General features: G+C 39.7%; 1 protein-coding gene across 3 annotated transcripts; it reads right to left on the bottom strand.

Annotated features, from left to right (window-relative positions):
- Positions 1 to 533: 533 nt before the first annotated feature.
- LOC124140308 (BTB/POZ domain-containing protein 10-like) lies at positions 534 to 20,982 on the bottom strand. 3 transcript variants are annotated; one of them, XM_046507818.2, is made up of 11 exons: positions 20,873 to 20,982; positions 20,177 to 20,238; positions 15,428 to 15,658; positions 14,480 to 14,905; positions 14,260 to 14,362; positions 13,561 to 13,681; positions 11,826 to 11,923; positions 9,949 to 10,048; positions 9,539 to 9,649; positions 9,180 to 9,233; positions 534 to 7,340 (listed from the first exon to the last, which is right to left on the bottom strand). In XM_046507818.2, the coding sequence occupies exons 3-11, from the start codon at positions 15,571 to 15,573 to the stop codon at positions 7,087 to 7,089; spliced, it is 1,413 nt and encodes a 470-aa protein (XP_046363774.1). In that variant the 5' UTR covers positions 15,574 to 15,658; positions 20,177 to 20,238; positions 20,873 to 20,982; the 3' UTR covers positions 534 to 7,086. The 3 variants fall into 3 exon arrangements, with proteins under 3 accessions (XP_046363774.1, XP_046363775.1, XP_046363776.1); XM_046507819.2 differs by lacking the exon at positions 20,177 to 20,238 and having other exon boundaries at positions 20,873 to 20,976; XM_046507820.2 differs by lacking the exons at positions 20,177 to 20,238; positions 20,873 to 20,982 and adding an exon at positions 16,322 to 16,408.
- Between the last annotated feature and the right edge of the window lie 276 nt (positions 20,983 to 21,258).

Here is a 21,258-nt window from a genome sequence, read left to right as displayed (position 1 = left end):
TTCGGCAGCAACTTGCAGCATGAATCTACTCACTTCAGACCAGTAGATCATCCGCCGCGAAACCCAGTAAACGCCCAATTGCTTTGAATTGCACACCTACTTTTTTTATGGCGGTTATTCGCCATCTTTGGTCATTGAGACATGCGGGGATAGAAGGAGTAGAGGACAGCCGCCGATTTCCCGACTTTGACTGTTACTTCACATCCTCCCGATGGAAGGGCATTTTTACCATTGCCAAAATGATGTTTTCAGTCTTACTGTTGATAGCCAAGATTGAAGGGAATGCATAGCTTTTTCCAGATGTATATATCAATTCTGCATTCATTCTTTTGATGCATTATTTAGTATATATAAGGAAACATCTAAAACGAAAATCGCATAATTACAAAGGACCAATTTAGTTTCATTTTATCATTACTTCATTCTTACAATGAAATATATGACACAAAAATGTCTGGCATATGTTACAACCTGGCCTGTTCTTGGTTTTGAGAAAGAAATACTTAAAGTACAAACAGAAGGACAAAACCATATTCAGTGATTAATGTTTTATTAGACAATGATATTGTGCAAGAGCTGGATGCTTTTGCAGCTGTAGCATGTAGTACTGAGGACAAGGCAGGCTGCTGAAGCTGTCGAAAGGTGAGGTTCATATACTAGCAGTTGGCCCCTTGGCCACAGTCATGAGCTATGCTCATCAGCCACAGGTGGTGTGTTTGTGGCAGAAAGGAAGGGGTTATTTGATGTGTTTCTTCATCTTCTTCATGAAGGATGTGGAAAAATCGACAGTATTTTAGTAACATCTAGACAGAAGATAAATAGAGACGGTTCCAAGTCAATCATAACAATCTTGTGATGATATATAACCAGCACAAAACTTACTTTATGTAGGGAGGAGAAAAGAGGAAACAGAAAATGCTGAAATTTAGAATTGACATTTATCTCCTGCATCCTTAAAATGCCATTGAGTAATGTGGTAATGTTAGGTATTGTAATTTGCTGATCATTCATGATGATACCAACGGATGTCGCTTAGACCAGTGAACATACAGGGTCTACAGTAACACATGCATGGAGAGACAGTCAAGGGCAGGGGCAAGTGTGGGGAGTTGGGTGTTGGGAGTCGGGTGTGGGGAGTCAGGTGAGGAAGAACTAGGGTCGTCTCAAAGTGTGCTGTGATTCCAGTATTGAAGATTCTTCCTTATACACTGCTATTATCATTCTTGAGATGTCATGACAACAATTGCAAATTACGTACTGTTTCATTTCCAATAAGCGAATGCTTTAACCACTAGGCTACCCGACTGCCCCCTTTTCCACTAAGATTCTGTTTACTGAGGAGAAACTGTATAATATGTACTTGACAGTGCTCATGAATTCAAATATAATTCTTCACCAGCTTTCTGATTAATGTTAACATCCAGTAGTATTTATTGCAATTTCAAAATGTGAGACTGCATACAATTTGTTTGTTATTTTTACGACCAACTCAGCAATATTCCACCAATATGACAGTGGTCTGTAAATAATCAAATCTGGACCAGACAATCCAGTGATTGATATCATGAATTGCATCAATCTACGCAATTTGGATATAATGACATGCATCAACCTATTCCGTGTGCCTGATCACCAAGCATCGGTTGCTTGAGACCGGATCTTCATGGTAAAAACTGCATACATGTACATAGTCAAATTCTATACCTGGATAATTTCTACTGTTTGGCTCACTAGCGATGTTTGACTTTTAGGTCACGGAAAGGGTTGGACTAGTGGGTTTATTGAAAGGGTTTCACTGCTTGGGTCACTTGAAAGGTTTGATTGTTGGGTTCACTAGTGGAGTTTGACTGCAGGGGACACTGTATTGGATTGATGGTTGGGGACACAAGAGGGGTTTGACGGCTGGGGTCATTAGAGGAGTTTCAGCTGTGTTGAGGACATGCCAGAGACAGTGATTATGCTGTAAGTGAGGTATTCTACAAGGTAGGATTACATCAAACAGTGGAACAACAGCGAACCTGGTGAACATGAAGGAATCAATAGAAAAGGAAAAGAAGAAGGTTAAAGTGTTATCATAACAGGGGCAGGTGGATGTGAAATATTAGATGAACCTACATGAGTGCACACTGTATACCAAGTGAGACGTGCAACACCCTGTGTACAACTGTATCAGTGTCACATGGCAGAACAGCTGTCCATGATGTCTGTAACAAAGTGCAGCTGTGAAAAACCATCAATTTTCACTGCTAGTGTCCTTCAAATTTTGGAATAAACCTCTTTCTGATCAAATCAGTACTGGGGATTCGACTTTGAACTTCAATGTTACAAAATTTTCTGAAAGACCTCCATTATTTTACATTTACTTAGTGACCAACCATTTCATATTAAGGGTGATGCTTACAATATTATTTCAGCTTCATCTGCAAAACCAGATATATATATTTTTGAAAACGATGAGCCAGAAATATTTTTTCAAAAAAATACTTTGCAACAATGTCAATTTTGTGGCAGGTAATGTTTTTTTCACAGGTCTGAAGCATAATTTCTTTTTTCAAGGACAATTTATTTTCTTCGATAAAATCCCAGGCACCACCACCCCTACCCTTACCCCCTTGAATGTCAAATGGTCAGTCCCTTACATCGAGATGTAAATACAAACGTTGCAAGTATATAAAGTAATATAATAAAAGAATTCTTACATAATCATTCAAGCATATACCTCTTGGGCACTATTGTATCCACTCATTAAAAATATACACATATCATGTCAAACATCAAAACAAGCAATCCTTCAGTTGGCATCACTCACAACCGAAACAATTACAATCAGCGGTAGACAGCACTAATAACCAGCCTCTGTGTACATGCACTCAGTGCTGACAAGAGAGCCACAACATCACACACACACAAAGCTGGCAATCTTTGGTAGTCCATCACAAGAAATGTCAGTTTTCTTGAGTGTGTTCTGATGGTGCCATCTAGTCCCCTGCAAGATGATCGTACCGGTATATAAAAGCTGAATACAAGAAAATATACTACTGAGACAACTGTACAAAATATACAAGGTAATACAAGCACCATTGAACTCTCCACAGCCTTTCACTTACACAACTGTGCTATTACACAGTCTTCACTAACACAGCTGTGTTACATACAAGATAGTGTTATTCCACAGTCTTCACTAACACAGTTGTGTTACATACAAGATAGTGTTATTCCACAGTCTTCACGAACACAGCTGTGTTACATACAAGATAGTGCTATTACACAGTCTTCACTAACACAACTGTGTTACATACAATTTAGTGTTATTCCAGTCTTCACTAACACAACTGTGTTACATAAAAGATAGCGTTATTCCACAGTCTTCACTAACACAACTGTGTTACATAAAAGAAAGTGTTATTCCACAGTCTTCACTAACACAACTGTGTTACATACAAGATAGCATTATTCCACAGTCTTCACTAACACAACTGTGTTACATACAAGATAGCGTTATTCCACAGTCTTTACTAACACAACTGTGTTACATACAAGATAGTGTTATTCCACAGTCTTCACTAACACAACTGTGTTACATACAAGATAGCATTATTCCAGTCTTCACTAACACAACTGTGTTACATACAAGATAGCGTTATTCCACAGTCTTTACTAACACAACTGTGTTACATACAAGATAGTGTTATTCCATGGGCTTCACTAACACAACTGTGTTACATACAAGACAGTGTTATTACAAAGTCTTCACTAACACAGCTGTGTTACATACAAGATAGTGTTATTCCACAGTCTTCACTAACACAGCTGTGTTACATACAAGATAGTGTTATTCCACAGTCTTCACTAACACAGCTGTGTTACATACAAGATAGTATTATTCCACAGTCTTCACTAACACAGCTGTGTTACATACAAGATAGTGTTATTCCACAGTCTTCACTAACACAACTGTGTTACATACAAGACAGTGTTATTCCACAGTCTTCACTAACACAACTGTGTTACATACAAGACAGTGTTATTCCACAGTCTTCACTAACGCAACTGTTACATACAATTTAGCGTTATTCCAGTCTTTACTAACACAACTGTGTTACATACAAGATAGTGTTATTCCACAGTCTTCACTAACACAACTGTGTTACATACACATGTCTTAAATCATGTGTTCAGCAACCATTCTACTCCTACTGGCATACTATGCCCAAACCTTCCGGGATTTACCATCACTATCCTGGGATTTCTCACATTACTGATTTGCAGCAAACAAAACCTTCATAGACAGCATTACCAATCCTCCAATTCTGACCTATGGTCTATCAACTGTACTCTCTGACTGGTCGTTGCTGCTTTATGATAAGATAAAACAAATCCATGTTCCACCAGTGTAAACAGTACTTTCATGTGAACATTGTGAAGTCACAAGACATCATCCCACATATGTTCATCATGCAATACTCTCTTCACGTACCAACCGTACATACAAGTAAGTCTTCATCGCAGAGTACAGATTAAAAATAAACACTTGAAAACCTTGGAATTACATTTCACTACAACCAGAGAAGATCAATGTGTTTCATCACGGACCTATATAACCTTATACAAGTCCGTGGTTTCATGTTCTAGAGATTTGCTGGATACTAGAGTTACATACACTGAAATATCAGGTATTGACAACATAAGAAATCAGGATATTCTGAGGAGACTGTTGATAATACAGGCAGGGGTTTGTAATAAAGAAACGTTCATTTCCATATAGCAAATTACGTTTATACTTTGAAAAATTTAAAAAAAAATGACAATAGGCTCATCTGTTCATCAACGAACATGGTCTGACCGTGTACACTCAACATAGTGCTGTGTCAACCCAGTCTAAATAGCCTTGATGGTAGTTCTTCCCCACGATGGAACTACAGTCATTGGGCACAGGAAGATATGGTGGAACACTCCCTCATTGAAACAATATACTTGGATGATCCTGTACTGAGCATGCAGTGATTTTGAAGACAGATTACACATGTGCTTTGAGATCAAAGTCCAGCATAAGGAATAGAAAAGTCCACTTGCAATAACTCCATGAATTTCCCTTTGTCTTTCCACACACTTTTTCATAACATAAGTGAATGAGGACGACGTATGGTATTGACTGATCATAACCCACGTAACAAAACAAATAAAAATTCCTTACTTACTTGGAAAAGTAAAGCCTTAGAAATTCAGTATTTAGGAAATGGAAACCATATAAGCTAGTTTTCAAAGTTTTTAGCTAGTCTTGCTTGAACGAGACGAAAATCAGGGTTAGAAATTGGCACTAGTCCTGTAGTCCTTGCCAAACTGCCGAGTGGTAAAGGTATCATAAGGACTAGTAGAAAATTGCCATTTTTAAGGGTTTTGCTATATGTTATCATTATAAGGACTAGTGGACGAAAACTGTTAGTTTCTAATGCTGAAAATGTTACTGGTTCAAAACTGAAGCATTGAGAACTGGTTCAGAATTAAAGCCCTAAAATGCTACTAGTCAATGAAGACTACCATCGTTGTCCTCAATACAATTTAGTAGTCTCTGGCTGTAGGGCTAGATAAACTCTAGTTTCCATCTCAAGTTTCTTCAAGTTCACCCCCTGGCTAAATTGCTTCAACAATTTCTTGCATGACTGGTGTTTGTTTAGGAAAAGACTATGAAGACAGGTATGATCAACGTGGCTAAGGTGACTCAATCACATGAAATATGAACCATCAAATTATCGAGCACTTACACTGTGAACGTACACTGTATAAAATATCCTAAGTACACCACAATATGAATGAACTTGAGAGACATACAACCACACTTCAAACTGTAAAATGTCATTCCATAGTACATGCCATTTACATTACATCAAATCATTCCCATTATATGACGACATAATCATGGATAGAAATACACAATGTTCAAATCAGCAGCAAATACTATAATTGGCTATATTCAAATTGATTACAAAATGTTATTGACATATTGTGCGTATATAGATGACAATCATACACATAAAATCATGAAGTGGTCGTCCAGACATTCTACAAGGAGACTGAAGCTGGTATATTTTTCAGTATCATTAACTCTGTTTTTACATCTGTGTTTATACAAACCTTTAAACTGTGAGTACATCTTCAACAGCTTAAACATCGTGAGAAGTGAACCAAACAGATATTAAACTCTTTTTTTTAATAGCCCCAGGACATCAATAAAACCAACCTTAAAATACATGTATCTCCATTTTCCATAGCAACAATCATCGAACATGACACTGAAACATGGTGGTCAAAGAAAGAACCCAATCTGAACATCTCTGGAAATACTTGACTATCAAACAATTATACTTTCGAATTGTCTTTAACATACCATAACATATCTTTTAAGGGAAAATATTTCTCCCCAAAACACTGAAACTTGTATATATATGTATATATATATATATATTAACAGATACTCAACATTTACAGATAAATTAAGGAAAACATTTTGTAGCTCTATGTAATTGTACGAGGTGAACACATTGACACATGTAATACACTTTAAAATATCATACATGGGAATTCTCTTTTTTATTTTTCAGTTTTGGCAGTGATGAAGAAAAGAACATACTTCATCTTGGACCAACAGCTACTAGTGTTAAACAGGTCGCGTCAAGAACTGCACATGTAATACTTATGCTTCAACTTGGCAGTACAAACTGGACATGTGACACAAAGTTGACAAAACTTCACAAGAAATATGTTCTTTTCTTTCCATCCTGTTATCAGAAGCTCAAAATGCAACAGTGACTATGACTCTGGAAGGAGGCACTTGGATGAAGGACACAGATCCATCTAGCAGAGCGTTCAGATGCCTGACCTTTAACACCACCGTTATTACTTCAGTATTTAATCCACAGTCTGCTCTTCTACTACCGGTCAGTCAACATGTAGATTTACTTGACATACGAGACTATATCATAGCATCTTCTGACAAAGCACACTGAACACTCCACAGTTGCATTTAGGGTTTCACAGTTATTTTAAACATGCATCCGCAAAACAGCAGCAGTAGTGAACTCCAGCTAGTCAGTCGGCATCGCCCTCTGGAGGCAGCTGTACATCGGGGTAGGGCTCGGAAGGGGAGGGCTGGGGTGGAATAACGTTGATGGTTCCATCCTGGTCCTGCTGGACGATACCCTGGTCGTGTGAGGCGTCGGCAGCTGCCGCTAGGTTGGTGATGGACTTTGATTTAACACACTGGAAGTCAACATGGCGACTCTTGGCTTCTTCCTTCTCCCACGACATACGAAGAAAAGGCCTCTGAACATAGTTGTAGATAACTGCAGAAGACAAAAGGTCCATGATAACATGTGTGACTGATTAACTGGAGGGAGTTGGAGGGTCATGTTAATAGCAGCAATATCAGCATGACCCATTAACTGAAGTGTTTAAGGGTGTTAACTGACTGTAAAAGTCCAGTTTCCAGCCTTGCCGAACAAAGCTGGGTTTTCTGGGCTTGACAGTAGCTATTATGAGTTATGTCCCTTCTATGCTCCTCCTACTGACCTATCAGAATCCACCTCTCATATCACTTGCATTTGTTTCAAACAAAATGGCGACACCCAGTGAAGATGATCTGATCGATAATCAAGATCTATGTTGTAATAAAATGGGTCTTGCTCTGCAAAGTACATCAAATCATGTAAGCACCTTGAAAAGATTTGGAAAGTATCTGTTGACATGAAGATGACAGTACACATGCTTTGCAAATCCTGCAATCAATCAAAATCTGCATGGCAGACACATACCGGATGTCAATTTCGTTGTGTGATTTTGATTTGACTATGCATAGACTCGTGAGTCCAGCCAAAATGTAACTCCATAATTCCAGCCTAGTTCAAAGAGGGTGGAAACTTTGATAGTCAGTTAACTCTCTTGCCTCTGGAATGCACAAACTATTTCTATCCAAACATTCTTGATGTTGGCTTAGTGGAGAGCAAAGCACAACGGTTAACCTACAGAGTTTTTTTCCAGTTACTACAATTACACTCCTTGACCAGGACCTTTCACAATTGCTACACTATAGTTACTTGACATAAAAATGGATGAAAACTTGATTTTACCGGCATTATGTGTGTTTCAGCCATGGGCTCAAGAAATAGGGATAGGGATAGGGATAGGGATAGGGATAGAGATAGAGATTGGGATAGGGATAGAGATAGGGATAGGGATAGGGATAGGGATAGAGATAGAGATTGGGATAGAGACTGGGATAGGGATAGAGACTGGGATAGGGATAGGGAAAGGGATAGGGATAGAGATAGGGATAGGGATAGGGATAGAGATAGGGATAGGGATAAAGACTGGGATAGGGATAGAGATTGGGAAAGGGATAGAGACTGGGATAGGGATAGGGATAGGGATAGGGATAGAGATAGAGATTGGGATAGAGACTGGGATAGGGATAGAGACTGGGATAGGGATAGGGAAAGGGATAGGGATAGAGATAGGGATAGGGATAGGGATAGAGATAGGGATAGGGATAAAGACTGGGATAGGGATAGAGATTGGGAAAGGGATAAGGATAGGGATAGAGATAGAGACTGGGATAGGGATAGGGATAGAGATAGGATATGGATAGTGATAGGGATAGGGATATGGATAGTGACTGGGATAGGGATAGGGATAGAGATAGAGATAGGGATAGAGATAGGAATATGGATAGTGATAGAGATAGGAATATGGATAATGATTGAGATAGGGATAGGGTAAGTGAAAGGGATAGGGATAGGATTAGGGATAGGGATAGGGATAGAGAAAGGGATAGAGATAGGGATATGGATAGTGATATGGATAGTGATAGAGATGGGGATAGTGATAGAGATAGGGATAGGGATAGGGTAAGAGACAGGGATAGGGATAGGATTAGGGATAGGGATAGGGATAGGGATAGGGATATGGATAGTGATAGAGATAGGGTAAGAGATAGGATTAGGGATAGAGATAGGGATAGGGATAGGGATAGGGATAGCGATAGAGAAATATGCTCATCTGAATATCATCCTGTTTGGATTTATCCAAAGCATATGACCGACAATGACAGACAGTGGGTGACCCAGCACCAGATACTCCTATATCCATGCCTGAGTACAGTGCACACCACCCGACCACTAACATACCTTCCTGTCGTCCACCAGGTCTCTTCTTCACCTTCTCCATGTTGGTTGGGTAGCCTGGAACACAAACACACGTTAGGAACATATGATGAGTGAGTGAGTATGCTGCTTTTAGCAATATTGCAGCAATATCATGGCGGGGGACACCAGAAATGGGCTTCACACTTGTACCCATGAGGGAAGTGAACCTGGGTCCTTGGCGATACAAGCGAATGCTTTAAGCACCCCATCTGATGAACTACACGCAAATAGGAACAGTGATATAGCTATCATTTAATGTCTGATGACATGCATGAGCCATGTCCCAGTTCCCAATAGTACAACCAGCAGGAAACTTGTGTGCAAGAGAAAAGTGTCCTCACCTTCAATGCCAAGTCTAATTTTCTTCAAGCCTCGTTCCTTGAGAACTTGCTTAGCTACATCTCTATTTTCTATATATCTAAAGAATCTGTACATTGCTGTGCTGTGGATTACTGTAACAGAATAGAAAGCATCAAATCAGACAAATTGCTTTTTCACACATGTAACAGCATTATTGAGGGTAAGGATCAATAAACATTACTACTCCTGTTAATCATGTTGATGCCTCATCTGCTAAACATACCCTGAGGCAGGTGTGAACAGTCTTTCTCTATGAAGACATGGCTGACTTGTTTATGGATTAACTACTTTATTTTTTCTATGCAATGTGTAGGTAAGGCTGGTAGTACCTTTGTCAAGCAAGTACTGTTATACGATGATTATGGTATTCAAATAAGGGACAAGCACTTACTCTGAGAGTACTCCTCCCCCATCTGAGGAGGATAGTCATCATCCCATTCCACAATGTCCTCCTCTGTAAGCACTACAATGTGACACTCACGGTCACCATGCTGAAACACATACAAAACACCTGCAGTCAACTGTCCCCAGTCATATAGGAATACCTGGCACTCTTCATAACGGTTTAACAGACATTATGTATTCACAGAACATCCCATAATGACTTCATTGCTGGCCATACAATGTCAAACAACTGCCTTCCTATTTTGCAAACACGACGTACCATACAAATGAGTGAGTGAGTGAGCTTTTACGCCGCTTTTAGCAATATTCCAGCAATATCACGACAGGTCCATACAAATGAAAGAATGCTGAGAATAATGTACTTCTTCGCACAATCTTGGGTACACGTTTCGGAAACAAATGTATATTATCATATGTATAATTGTCTTGTAGAAGAACCTGGAAATAGCAATAAGCTGCACATACGTTTAGCTTCTGGGATTCACTAATGCTAATAAACTGCAAATCTGCTGGTAAAATATTTACCATGTTTATCGGCCTGTACTTTAAATTTATCAGACTTACATTTTAACATAAGTAAAAGATGTTTATTACAAGACTTGAACTTAAAAAAAACTTGCTTTGTATATTATTTGCACCGGAAACTAAGACGACAAAACAATAAAATATTACTTCTTGTTTAGCTGGAGGTCTATTGGAGATGGACCCTGCAAACCCTGAGCAAACTTTGACTGCCCAATCAAAATGAAGGATGCCTGGGTTCTCGAGTCAATCATGTTCATATCTTTACCAAAGCAATTCGGAAATTTCAATCTTTACAAAAGAAAATCCATAATGAACACAAAATATTCCTAACATTTGATTTAAACAGTATTTTATTTCCATTAATGTTCAGATTTTACATTAAATAGCATTACAAAATGGAAAAAGGATTAGCAGGCCAAAAGGGCCTATATTAATGCTTCTCCTAATATTGTACATTATACATATAGATTGTAATGAAGTCTATAGAGCAGACATTAATGTGTAACACAACATGAAATAAAATGGAAAGCAAAATACCAAATGCATTTTATATTCTTAAGTTGACACAAAACTTACGTAAAGCGGTTTGTTTCAATGATGTAATTGTGAACTGATTTTATAATGTATTCATTGTCTGAGGAAGATGAATCTTCATTGCCGTGGAGTATAGTATGTATGCTGAGCTGGTTAACAAAAAAGTATTTATCAATTCTAAACTTGGCATAGCGTGGACAAGATAGAAAAAAGTGGAAAGCATCTTCTCTATTTAGGCCACATGGACAGATGGGATTATCAATCAGAAATCTGTCAAATAAATGTGATTTTAAATCACTACAACCTAGCCTAAGTCTAGATAAAATCACCTGACATTGCCGCTGGCCATAACTAGCAAAAGATGTAAAATTTGCAGTAAGCTTAGTTTCTCTAGAAATTAATTGCTTAAAACGAGATAAGGAATCTACATTTCTAATATTAATATCAAGTGCATTCCAAGCTTGTATAACAGATGGCAAAAAAGATCGATTATACTGGGATAAGCGTCCTGCACTGGTTTCGAAGTCATTAGAAGTACGAAGGTTATATCCAGTTATGCTGGATATATTAGGTGGGACCCATAAAGATAGATATTTAGGAGTTAGTTCCTAACATTTAAATGGCGTGTCGGCTTAACAAGGGAGGATTGCCCAAAGTGATGTCTTACAAACCTAGAAACATATTCGGGGCGAACCAGGTTTCGAACCCACAATAACAGGGATGGTACAGGTGAATTGTTGCGCCTTAGACGAGTGGGCCACCGTGACCCTGGTGTAAATCACAAAACGAATAAGTGGTCCATACCTGAGCACTATTAACCATTTTAGGTAGGATCTGTTCCTCTAGGAATACTTCAAACTGTTTTCTAGCACCTTCGTTGGACAGTTCATGTAGAAGACCACCTGGAGAAAACAAGCAACCATATGACAAAACATGGCCCCCTTCAGACACCTAAAAGCAACCTTTCAAAGATGCTTGTCTTACAGTCAGATGTAAGTATGTCAGAGGAATCCTTAATTTAATGAAATGAATAACAAATCCCACAGCAGTGTTATTCATGAAGATATACATGATGAGTGTACAAGTGATGTGTGTACAAGTGATGAGTGTACAAGTGATGTGTGGCCAGGGGATGTGTGGCCAAGGGATGTGTGTACAAGTGATGTGTAGCCAGGGGATGTGTGTACAAGTGATGTGTGTACAAGTGATGTGTGGCCAGGGGATGTGTGTACAAGTGATGTGTGGCCAAGTGATGTGTGTACAAGTGATGAGTGTACAAGTGTGGAGTGTACAAGTGATGTGTGGCCAGGGGATGTGTGTACAAGTGATGTGTGGCCAGGGGATGTGTGGCCAGGGGATGTGTGTACAAGTGATGTGTGTACAAGTGATGTGTGGCCAGGGGATGTGTGTACAAGTGATGTGTGTACAAGTGATGTGTGGCCAGGGGATGTGTGTACAAGTGATGTGTGGCCAAGTGATGTGTGTACAAGTGATGAGTGTACAAGTGTGGAGTGTACAAGTGATGTGTGGCCAGGGGATGTGTGTACAAGTGATGTGTGGCCAGGGGATGTGTGTACAAGTGATGTGTGGCCAGGGGATGTGTGTACAAGTGATGTGTGTTCAAGTGATGTGTGTACAAGTGATGTGTGGCCAGGGGATGTGTGTACAAGTGATGTGTGTTCAAGTGATGTGTGTACAAGTGATGTGTGTACAAGTGATGAGTGTACAAGTGTGGAGTGTACAAGTGATGTGTGGCCAGGGGATGTGTGTACAAGTGATGTGTGGCCAGGGGATGTGTGGCCAGGGGATGTGTGTTCAAGTGATGTTTGTACAAGTGATGTGTGGCCAGGGGATGTGTGTACAAGTGATGTGTGTTCAAGTGATGTGTGGCCAGGGGATGTGTGTACAAGTGATGTGTGTTCAAGTGATGTGTGTACAAGTGATGTGTGGCCAGGGGATGTGTGTACAAGTGATGTGTGGCCAGGGTATGTGTGTACAAGTGATGTGTGTTCAAGTGATGTGTGGCCAGGGGATGTGTGTACAAGTGGTGTGTGTACAAGTGATGTGTGTACAAGTGATGAGTGTACAAGTGTGGAGTGTACAAGTGATGAGTGAGTGAATGAGTTGGGTTTAACACCGCTTTAAACATTATTCCAGTTATATCACGGTGTGTCAGCTCAATATGGGAGGAAAGCCAGTAGCAGGTCTCAGACGTTTACCATTTCAGTGAAACCCACGAGGACGGGTATGGTGCTGACAAACCTAGAAAGATAATTGGGGGCAAACCGTGATAAGAACCCACAATCATAGGTTTCTGGCATGTCCAAGGGACACAACTCTGCACAGTGAATGGCAGCACTTTAGCCCCCTTTGAGTGTCCAAGTGATGTGTGTACAAGTGATTTGTGTATAAGTGTTGAGTGTGCAAGTGATAAATGTACAAGTGTACAAGTGATGTGTGTATGAGACAATTGATGAGTGTCCAAGTGATGTGTGTACAAGTGATGTGTGTACAAGTGTACAAGTGTGTGACTACTCACGCAGATTCTGGCACTTGACTGTGCTGGCATCGAATGGAATGAGGAGGTAATCACAGGCCTCACGGAGTTCCTGGACAGGCACACTTGGTGGACACCTCACTAGGCCGGTCTTGTAGTATTCCTGGAAACACACACACACATTGTAATATACCATCTATGGCTCATTCAGAATAGTATAGCCCTGACCACTGGCACAGAAGGATAACTCACTAGAATAGCCCTGAACACTGGCAGGGGATAACACTCACTAGAATAGCCCTGAATACTGATAGAGAAGGATAACACTCACTAGAATAGCCCTGAACACTGGCAGAGGATAACACTCACTAGAATAGCCCTGAACACTGATAGAGAAGGATAACACTCACTAGCATAGCCATGAACACTGGCACAGAAGGATAACACTCACTAGAATAGCCCTGAACACTGGCACAGAAGGATAACACTCACTAGCATAGCCATGAACACTCGCACAGAAGAATAACACTCACTAGAATAGCCCTGAAACACTGCCCGAGAAAGATTACACTCACTGGAATAGCCCTGAATACTGTGGCAGTGAAGGAAAACACTAGAATAGCCCTGAATACTGTGGCAGAGAAGGATAACACTCACTAGAATAGGCCTGAACACTGTGGAAGAGAAGGATAACACTCACTAGAATAGCCCTGAACACTGGCAGAGGATAATAACACTCACTAGAATAGCCCTGAACACTGTTGCAGAGATCCCCTCAGCTACTTCATATTCTCCTCTCTCATTTGGACGTGTGAACTTGTTCTCTAGTGATGATGTGAACATTCTGCAAAACAATACACATTCAGAAATACATTTCACTCACAGTGAGTACAGTAGTCATAGGCACATTCATACTAGGAAAGATACAGCATCAAAGAGCAAATGACATTTCCTGTCTCACCTTCCAAGCATGGTTTCTGGCCTTGCCCTGAAGAGTTCTGGATCAATGACAAATCGTGTCTCATCTACAACTAGAGTAAGTCTCTCTCCCTTTGTTGCTGTTGGTGCAGAGCAAGGGCCATTCATCTTAATGTTCATATTCATGTTTAGATTGCAGGACAAATTCGGAGCCGCCATGGCCTGCTCCCCGTAGTCCAGGGTGAAGTAGTTCTTGGAGGAACCCGACAACCGGGAACACACTTTCTGACTGCGACTTGAGCCCACCTCTCCCGACTGCATGTAGCTGCGACTCATATAGAAAGGCATGGATGAGGCACTACGACCATCAGATGCCCCGCCCTCCTCGTTGCTGCTAGTGTTCTCTAAGCTCAGAGAACGAACACGGTTTACCAAACAGGACTTGGATCTCGCAGGTTGCCCAATTGTACTGAAACAGAGTGAGATGGTGAGAGAATGAGGTTCTAAGCTGCAATTGTTGACATAATATATATTACACGGTATATCCGTGTGAGCACTGCTCTAGACAAGAAATACATGAAATCCTTCCAGACTGACTGTCTTCATCATCCATCAAAACTTAACAATGTTTGTATACTTGTCGAACACCACACTCAACTCTAGGCACAAAATACATCAGATCCACCAAAACTGACTGTTCTTCATCATCATGAATTTTGCCTTTGCAAAGTTTATAATGTTAGTACACTTATTGTTTAACGCCACATTCAGCAATATTCCAGCCATATGACCACAGCCTGTAAATAATCAAATCTTTACCAGGCAGACCAGTGGTTGATATAATGAGCATTGATCAACTCAGTCAAGGTACAATGCCACACAACACCAAGTGTGTACCCACCAGATCCATCGAGTTGCCTCCTGCAACCAGCACGGGTTGCTATTCTGACCTGAGAACCCTATGGGGAGGGACTGAAGAAAGCAGTCATACCTTGTTCTTTTTATGCAGGTTTTCTTTCTGTCATCTGTTTCCGAGAAGTCTGTGTCCTCATCACTATTACTATCGTACAGTCTTCTATGATCTCTATGGTCTCTATGCTCCCTATGACTATGTGAGCAATGCCTACGACAGGCCATCCCACTTCTGCTCCTAATACTAGATGGGTGGAGCTGACGACGGGAATGTCCGCTGGCCAGCTGGCACACTTAACTGGCCCCGAGACTGAAACACACACATGGGTAAAGTTACTACATTCACATAAATACTTCATGAGAATGTTTTTTTTGAAACCTGAAAGCAATACTTCAAAAATACAAGGTAATCTTCTGTGAATATTGTTTTGATTCGTTTGTCAAACATACATAAAGTTTGCTGATATACAAACACTAGATGTTGACAGTATTCTGAAATAGCTGCGATAACTGTATCTCTATGCTATAGTCAATATCAAAATTATTTATAGGAGCACACAGAGATATGAAACTATATTAACTTGTCAGTATTCTGAAACTACACTCTACTCCTGACAACACACTCAAGGAACTACACAATCAGTTTGTTATGCTCCAAAGTCTCAAACTCGCATGAACAAAAAGGTTCAATAATTCTTGAGGGTAGAAATGGGTTTATTATAAGATGGATTGTCTTGCAAATGCAATGCTTGTAGAATAGATGAAGAAAAATCCTACACTTTATGAAAACAAGCTGAACGACAACAACAACAACTACAAGCATATGGTACACCAAGTTTCCACATTCAATGTCGAGGCAAAGTTCATACTTGTACAACAATCCTAGTAATCCTGACTGAGACATCTTGATTACAAATGCAAAAGGTCATAATAATAAACATCAAGGGTTACCCAACAAATGAACAGAACCAACCCATCTACTGCATTACGATGCCATCAGTGGCTTACATCCGACAATAGGTACACAACAACGCCTGATACGAAGCAAATAACTAAACAGTAAAAATAAACATTGGAATGAGTAACCACATACTTTACCATTGTGAAGTCTACCGACTATGAAGTTAACAATATTGTTGTAGAGACAACCACAACAGAGTGTGGAGTCGGGGACAAAAGCCTTCAGTGAGACAGTCACTCCCTGGTGATGTGACAGAGCACATTCTCCTCGTGGGCAGCGAAGCCTGACATGAGTCACCTGTGTGTGGCCAGTGGACATAGGCAAATACCACCATGTTATATCATAAAGGAAAGCGAGCCCCAGGGTAGAGCTCCATCAGCTCTATCAATACCTATCACCACTATCATGCTAGACCTGCCTCAAGGCGTCCTCTCAACTAGCGTCATGGATCAGAAAGGGGTCAAGATGATCATGTTCATTATATATACTATATTGTAATCTAGTCTACAATACATGTATTTGTATGTTCTATTCCAAAGTTAATTCAAGCAGTTGAACGTAAGGAGCTCAGCTCTGAATTATCTTTACCATGTTTACAATAACTTCTCAATATCGAAAATTTAGACATAAAATAAAGAAGACATTATTCATCCTAGCAATCAATAGATATTTACATTAGCCCCAGTTTGCTTCATAAGCATGGTAAGATGTATCAAACAGATGACATTTAGCAGGCTAAATACATTCACAAGTAATTAATACTGATCAAGTTTAGATATTATTGACAAAACACATTTCAAAAGATTTGAAAAGAAGTAGTTATTCAACTTTATTAGTTGCTGAGCCCCGCTACACTTATATGAATTTCCATCAAACACATGACATATACTTAAAAGGTTAAACCCTGAGGGAGTCTTCAACTCTTGTTTGATCAAGAGTTGGTAGCATAGCATCAGTGTTCTTGTGCCTGTCCCACAGTCTATGGTGAGGTGTCGGTGCTCCTGTGTCTGAACAGTCTGAAGTAAGGCATCAGTACTTGTGTGTCTGAACAGTCTGAAGTAAGGCATCAGTACTTGTGTGTCTGAACAGTCTGAAGTAAGGCATCAGTACTTGTGTGTCTGAACAGTCTGAAGTGAGGCATCAGTGCTCGTGTGTCTGAACAGTCTGAAGTAAGGCATCAGTACTTGTGTGTCTGAACAGTCTGAAGTAAGGCATCAGTACTTGTGTGTCTGAACAGTCTGAAGTAAGGCATCAGTACTTGTGTGTCTGAACAGTCTGAAGTGAGGCATCAGTGCTCGTGTGTCTGAACAGTCTGAAGTAAGGCATCAGTACTTGTGTGTCTGAACAGTCTGAAGTAAGGCATCAGTGCTTGTGTGTCTGAACAGTCTGAAGTGAGGCATCAGTGCTCGTGTGTCTGAACAGTCTGAAGTAAGGCATCAGTACTTGTGTGTCTGAACAGTCTGAAGTGAGGCATCAGTGCTTGTGTGTCTGAACAGTCTGAAGTGAGGCATCAGTGCTCGTGTGTCTGAACAGTCTGAAGTAAGGCATCAGTACTTGTGTGTCTGAACAGTCTGAAGTGAGGCATCAGTGCTCGTGTGTCTGAACAGTCTGAAGTAAGGCATCAGTGCTCATGTCTGAACAGTCTGAAGTGAGGCATCAGTGCTTGCATGTCTGAACCGTCTGTGGTGAGGCATCAGTGTCTGTGTGTCTGACCAACAGTCAATGGTGAGGAATCAGTGCTCTCGTGTCTGACCAACAGTCAATGGTGAGGAATCAGTGCTCTCGTGTCTGACCAACAGTCAATGGTGAGGAATCAGTGCTCTCGTGTCTGACCAACAGTCAATGGTGAGGCATCACTGCTTGCACGTCTGAAAAACAGTCTGTAGTGAGGTGTAACTGCTTTGGTGGCTGTCAAACAGTCCGTGGTGAGGTACCTGTGGACAGCAGTCTGTGGAATGGCATCCGTGTTCGTGTGTCTTACCAACTGGACAATCTCATATGACCATAATTACTATAGATTATAGATAAGGATAACCACTAACTAAGTATCCATCTATTATCGATAAATATCAGAGAAGTTACTTAAAGCAAATATGCAATAAAGTCTCAAAAGAAATCAACATATTTCATGCCACTGGTAAGCAGTGACACGTTTATGCATAGATTACTTTGTGGACATTGAGATATAACAAAAACAGTTGCTTTTTGTCTTCGACAATTTACATCATTAACAATAACAAGTCTGTTTCGATCAATCTAAACGTAATTTCATCACAATAGTTTATGTAAGTTATTATCGATTACAACTATTTCATATCGATCATTGTTAATATTTCTTCTCATCGACGATAATTCTGATCTGATAATTTATCCAGCCCTACATATTACAGTAAGTCAATATCAGTGTACAGTGATGATGCCATTACTCCCTTTAAACTACATCACCACATCACTGGCGCGGATGTTGTCGTTTACATGAGATGACATTGTTTGGTTTAACACTTCTAGGAACAGTATTCCAGTCATATCACAGTATGTTAGTTTAATGTGGGAAGACAGCCTGATGTGTTGCAGATCTCTGACATTTACCACTTTCATCAAACCCCGAGCATGTGTATGATGCTAACAAACCTAGAAACATAATTGGGGCGAACCAGGATTCAAACACACAGACATGGTTCTGGTGAGCCCAAGGGACACACAAGTCTGCACACCGAATTGCGACACCTTAGACAACTGGACCACTCATGGCCCCTCATTTACATGAACACTAACTGATTATCATTTGCTTTGAAAACAGAAGGCTCTAACATGTTTAAATCTGAAGAATTTGACATAATACTTGTAACAGGGAGGGTTTAAACTCTTACCAACATCAGATTGTTAATAAAGAAATACAGGTACATGGAAGTTTAACTATTTTAGTTTAATGATGCAATACTTCATCAAACATTGTTTTAAAGTAAGAATCTAATCAATATACACTTTTCAAACCAAAATATCATAACAAAACAGAAAAATAACTAATTTCTTTTCACGCAATGCAACAATCAGTATCTCTATTAACTGCATTTTGTAGTTGAACACTGGATTCAGCAAAATTCCAGCTATATGATGGCAATCTGTAAATAATTTAGTCCGGACCAGACAATCCAGTGACTGATATTGTGAGCAACAACCCACACCTTCATTGTACAACACAATCCCCCAATTCACCAGGCCTGACTACCTGATTCATTTGGTCGCCTCTTACAACCAGCATAGGTTGCTGGGGACCTGTTCTAACATGGAATCTCCATTAGGTGGATCTCTATTAACATGATTAACTGCATGATGAAGCAATGTGTTAGGTATTACTGCTATTTCACTGTATGCAGTAGCAGGGTAGGGTGTATGTCTCACGGCAGAATATGTGGCAGTAGTAATACTAGTATTTAGCATCAATGATTGTGTAGAAAAAGACATTCTGATGTATCATACCAGGCTTCCATGTGTAAGAAATCTCATGAGCATGATGAGTAAAGATGAAGAATTTAATAAACTGCATAGTAACTACTTTACATAACAATCATCATGATCACGACTACAAATGAGAAAACCAAGCCTGATACACAACTGTACATAGCAATTTGAAAAGAAAGTTATGATCATGATGATTGTTTCCTTTCTTATTAACCATATAATATAGAGCAGCCCTTATCCAAATTATCATCAACTGTCACATGAAAACAATCTGATGTTCTTGTGTAAAGTATAACAATTGTGACATTCAATACTGAAATTGCATCAGTATGCATTTCTGCAGTTAGACATGGATTATGGTTAGGTGCAATGCATATATTTGCTTATCTAATGACTTCAACTCACAAGAACCTTGAGAGTTTCACATGACTGGACCATATAACCAATCAGTTGTTTGTCTGCAAATTCTGTCAAAGAAAACAATGTTACCATGTTAAGTCTGAAACTGAGTAACCTTGTCATTTACCATTTGCTAAAATCTGCCCATTGAGTTTTGAAAATATATTCTTTACCCAAAATACATACACACACCGCACAGTCACAGTCTCTCTCTTTCACACACACACACACACACACACACACACACACACACACACACACACACACACACACACACACACACACACACACACACACACACACACACACTAGCGTATGAACTACAAAAGTCGAGGTAGTGGACCCAGTGACAATGCCCAAAAAGATACAAATGCAAAGACGTAAATATCAGCCTGATTTTGCCAACTCCTATTCTGGAGTAAACAATATAAAAACAGATAAAAAAAAATATACCGTTATGGAGATGGAATAAGTTGTTTAGTTAGATGTCATACATGTGAAAACGATATTGTTGAATTCATGATGATTCGACACACGAAATGGGAAACAGAAGAGCAGAAGCCTCCAGAACTGCCTGAAAATTCCACAGCTCTGTCACAGTTGCACAACATCAATATCCAAAATGAAAGAGTGGATTTTCCCATTTATACCGATTTATGTGTCTTCAATAGAAGCAAATACCATAATAAAATCTAAGCTTACGTTAAAAGGTGAAAAGATCCGCCGTTCGAGACGAAATTGATGCTTCAGATTAGACTGGCTTGGGTGACTATTAGAGAAAATTTCGACGCCATGATTGTTTTGCAAATCCCCAATGCATTGTGGGAAAAGCGTTCTTGAAACATGAAAAAAAGGTTTTTAGCTAAATATTTGCAGTTAGGATATACTTCTTTCCTTGTTATGTTTCAAACATAAGTAATTAGTGTAAATCAACTATTATAGTAACAAATATCATCAGTTCACTCAATTTGGTTGCACTACAGATATACGGGTTCTCCAATAGATATACTGACTAGTGTAAAAGTAAGACAAGTACCCAGTCAAGGGTTCGTCAAAGCGCCATCTGTAATGAGTATTCTCCCTTTGTA

Source organism: Haliotis rufescens, unplaced genomic scaffold, assembly GCF_023055435.1.
Source record: "Haliotis rufescens isolate VD_foot unplaced genomic scaffold, xgHalRufe1.0.p SCAF_5, whole genome shotgun sequence".
NCBI classification, from domain to species: domain Eukaryota; kingdom Metazoa; phylum Mollusca; class Gastropoda; order Lepetellida; family Haliotidae; genus Haliotis; species Haliotis rufescens.
This window is presented reverse-complemented; position numbering and strand designations above follow the sequence as displayed.